The sequence below is a fragment of the Fomitiporia mediterranea genome, assembly GCF_000271605.1.
Source record: "Fomitiporia mediterranea MF3/22 unplaced genomic scaffold FOMMEscaffold_123, whole genome shotgun sequence".
NCBI lineage: Eukaryota > Fungi > Basidiomycota > Agaricomycetes > Hymenochaetales > Hymenochaetaceae > Fomitiporia > Fomitiporia mediterranea.
In genome coordinates, this window is record NW_006760508.1 from 1 (window position 1) to 3,801 (window position 3,801).

The 3,801-nt window shown below is 47.8% G+C and overlaps 3 protein-coding genes across 3 annotated transcripts; 2 read left to right on the forward strand and 1 right to left on the reverse strand.

Moving 5' to 3' along the window:
- Positions 1–25: 25 nt before the first annotated feature.
- Positions 26–1,019, forward strand: FOMMEDRAFT_162896 (uncharacterized protein; the record flags this gene model as incomplete). Its single annotated transcript, XM_007272119.1, has 2 exons — positions 26–68; positions 121–1,019. Coding segments are annotated over 2 exons (942 nt in total), but the record flags the coding sequence as incomplete, so codon positions are not given.
- A 230-nt stretch (positions 1,020–1,249) lies between these two features.
- FOMMEDRAFT_162897 (uncharacterized protein) lies at positions 1,250–2,725 on the reverse strand (the record flags this gene model as incomplete). Its single annotated transcript, XM_007272120.1, has 7 exons — positions 1,250–1,694; positions 1,775–1,882; positions 1,939–2,043; positions 2,100–2,311; positions 2,412–2,452; positions 2,525–2,607; positions 2,667–2,725. 7 exons carry the CDS (start codon positions 2,723–2,725, stop codon positions 1,250–1,252), a joined length of 1,053 nt encoding a protein of 350 aa, XP_007272182.1.
- Positions 2,726–3,024: 299 nt separating this feature from the next.
- On the forward strand, positions 3,025–3,483 carry FOMMEDRAFT_24368 (uncharacterized protein; the record flags this gene model as incomplete). The annotated part of the gene is made up of 3 exons (XM_007272121.1): positions 3,025–3,196; positions 3,287–3,356; positions 3,415–3,483. Coding segments are annotated over exons 1-2 (157 nt in total), but the record flags the coding sequence as incomplete, so codon positions are not given.
- Positions 3,484–3,801: the final 318 nt, after the last annotated feature.

Sequence of the window (3,801 nt, forward strand, 5' to 3'; positions counted from 1 at the left end):
GAGGTCCTTGATAGCCAGCCACAGGCATCGGGATCGTTCCACCGAAAGTCCGCAAAATTCTCGTGAAGGTAAGTTAGACCTCCATACGTAAGTGCAGCATTGAGCTGACATAAGGCCCAGAACTTCCGGGAGTCTCCTCCCTGCCCCCTCCCAAGCCGAAGGCTCGTAAAAAGCGTGGCCATGGGTGGACCCGCAGAAAAATTAGAAGGGCGACTACTCAAGGTCGTGCTGTCCGGGTAGGCGGCAAACGCCCAATCGAGGGCGTCGATGGCGAAGAAGACGAGGCAAGGCCAACGAAGAGGCGGCGTATTAGTGAGGAGGCCGTTGCGGGGCTATCCAACACACGTTCAAAGTCGTTGGACAACACGATTGGTGCGACCAACGTCCGTCAGCTGCGATCGCGCAGCATCGTCTTTCCCGCAGGTCCCGCAAACTCGGGAAGCGACGAGGGAAACACGACGACGAGGTCGCCATCTCCAGATCATGCATCAGAACGACCGACTTTAGAAGATCCACTAGAAAATGAGGTAGACTTCACTCTCATAAAAACAGAGGATGAAGAGGAGGATTTCTTCTGGGATACTCCTCCGCCTCGGGATTGGAGTCTGCTGATGCCAGAATACGAACTGGCAACCGAGGACACGTTCAAGTTCGATGGTAACCGGAGCACGCCGGATCTATTGACTCAAGATAACGAATACCATGGGGAAAAAACCAAGTCGGCCGGTTCGACACCGATTTCGACGCCACGTGCGCAGTCGGAAGACGTCCAATCGTTTGATAGATCCCTTGTGATTGTTCTTCCGGGAACGATGGAGGAAGCGGATCCAACGGACGAGTTGATGGACGTTCGGGATGAGGGTGAGGACGAGGACGAAGGCGAGGATGATGTTTCGGTTCCTTCCATCCCTGTTGACAGAAGATCAAGGGCTCCCAGCCCTCCATCTCTTCCTCCATCACACTCCGTATCACGATTGTCAACTCCCCAGCGTGATGAGGAGACAGACAGCGCTAGATAGTTCGTATGGATGTCACCAAAAGAAGCGGTTCCATACAGCCTTGAGCGTCACGAACGTATCCAACCAAGCCTAGAGGTCTCGAATTTTTATCGTTCATCTCGACAGTCGTCTAGAGGAAGATGCGTACGATCAAGAGATCATTCCACACCTCAATTACGGTAATGAACCACAAAGTGGGCCTGCTCGCCCTCCTGGCTTCTTATGTCTGCCTTCTTGTTAGTCCGGTGTCGTTAACGCGTCCACAGACTTTGAAATCGACCATCGTCAATTGAGCGTCTGCTCTCTGCTAGATAATGCTCCTTCAACGCTATCCGCAATTTATCCGAGTCTTCCGAAGTGTATATCAGCAACCCGACAGTATCCTCCGATGCAATGGCGAGTTGAACGACTGCCGGGCGTCTGCACAACAACGTCGGCGATAGCCCTTCATCACTTTCGGCACGTTTGTCTCTACTTTCCGCGTCGCGACTGCACCCCAAAGTCCTTCCTCGACTTTCCACCAGCAGTTCTTGTCCTCCACCTGCTCTGTACTTGTACTCGTTTCTGTATTTGTATCTCTTGTTTCCTCTTTTGTTTTCTTTCTGTTTCGCACTTCCTGTACGGCCAATGGCTTCCTTCTCCATGTAATAATATAAAAGCGATGCCCAATTCAGCGTCAGCTTTTGGCTTGCTGATCTTTCGAGATCAGTCAAGCCTCCTCATAATCTGGTTGGTCGAAGTGCCCTTCAGAAACGAAGATCAAGAAGATTATGCACGAGACAACAGTAAAGAGTCTCAGCCATCGCACAGATTCTCCAAGTGAGAAGATCCGTACACTTCCGCGGAAGGTGAGGAGATTGGTCAAAAGCGCCTGGCGTGCACATCTTCTATTCATATTTAATAAACACACTACCGGGATGGGGAATGAAACACCACTCACGGATGGACTCGCTCTGTTTCAATGCCGCAAGGGAACTCTTCACTACCAGGGCAAGCTACAGTCACGATGAATGCGAAAATTATTGGAAACTCATAAGCATTCGTACTGATTAAATAAATTCAGTACGATAATATACTAATCCTATAGCTGATGTCGCTTACCGACAAGGCGATGTCGCGAAATCACTGAAGCCTACCACATGGTGACTCATGGAACTGAGTTTAAGATCCGACGGGATAGAAGGTCTTGCACAACAGCTCAGCAAGTTACCAGGTCTGCAGACATCCACGATCCATGCCGAACTTTCGTCAAGTACGCAATCGGCTAGCGCTGGTGTTGGACCAGTCGGAGACAAGAACGAGGTGGGGTCGCCCTTGAATAGTCGCACAGAGCATTACTTGGAAAGCCTAGCTCGCTCATCCTAAATCCTTATTAATGTGTTGAACTAGGATGCGAAAGGAAAGTGGACTTACGAATGAATGGATTTGAATGCTCATTGTTTCAGTGGGCTTCACTGAGAGACCAAAGATGGATGTTTACGAGAAACATCGCAAAAACACCACTCCAGAGCAATTTTTAACGGTACACTGGTAGCGATATCGATCTATGAACTTCCACGCGAGGCTTTTGAAGTATTTTGCAGCGGATGCAGCCGAAATCGATTGAAGACTGGTTCGTCAACGTAAGCAAGTTACTTCGGAACGGTGAGAATTGAGAGAAAAAACTACCGTTCGCGTTTATTACTCGAGCTTGTTTTTGCCTTTGTTAGTCTTGACTCGTGGGCCATCAGGGGCCAACGTTAATCCTCAAAAAACGTTAATAGTGTTCTTTTTGTGTAGTAGAAGGAAAGGGACGAGTTAAAGTTAAAGTTTGTGAAGTGGCAGCTGGATCAAAATGCGTCAGGTGTTTCCCACGCATACACGGTCCACAAGTCCGACTTTATCACATCTCCTTCTCCCTTCTGTTCTCTCAGATACCCCGGCTTATGTTTATTAAATTTTTATTCACTGGAATGGCATACTTCCCACAAAGCTTATTTTATTTGTGAATGACAATGCTGAAATGAATTCAAACAGGCAGTGTATGGTGACTGTGGTGGTAAAATCATAGAATACGATGCAGCTGCAGGCAATGGCTTTCTGTGTTGGTTGTGGGACGGTTGTTGAGAAGAATGCGATTGTGTCTGAACTTGTGTTTGGCGAGTCGTCGGGTGATGCGGTGATCGTGAAGGGGTCGTTTGTTGGACACGGTGCAAGTAAGCGGTTGGTCTTAGTTTGCGCTCGTGAAGTTGAGCTAAGTGATGTTTATGTGTTGTTGTCGTTGTCATCGTTTTGTTTAATCTTTAGCGCACGCGAGGATGTGAGGTCTGTATGGGAAGAGAAGCACTTCTGATTCTCGTGAATAGACGATTGATAATGGTATATTTATATTTGATTTCGGTTTGGTGGCACAGTCCTCATAAATTTGCCCTTCTAGCAAGTAAGGAGATCCAGAACGTCGGAGCCGTTATGCGCTTCTCGGAGGTCGTCCAGACAGCTGCGATATGCATGTACACTCTATCTCTTGAACTGAACATAAATTTACGAAAGGACGGAAGAATATGAACATCATTGCCGTTTGTTTTTATATCGCGTGTCGGCAGAAGGAGACTCGAAGTTATATCCTTATTGACTCCTCCGACTTGTTGCAAGTATGCCTCGTCTTCATCATATAACTCATACCCTTTTGAGCTTTATAATTACAGATGAATGTATTCGAGCTTGAGCAGACATTCCTGCAACTACTTCCAGACCCTCAACCACTCTAGAAACACCCCAGACAGTTAGAAAAAGCTGATGAAACACTACTGTCTTTGGAAATAAG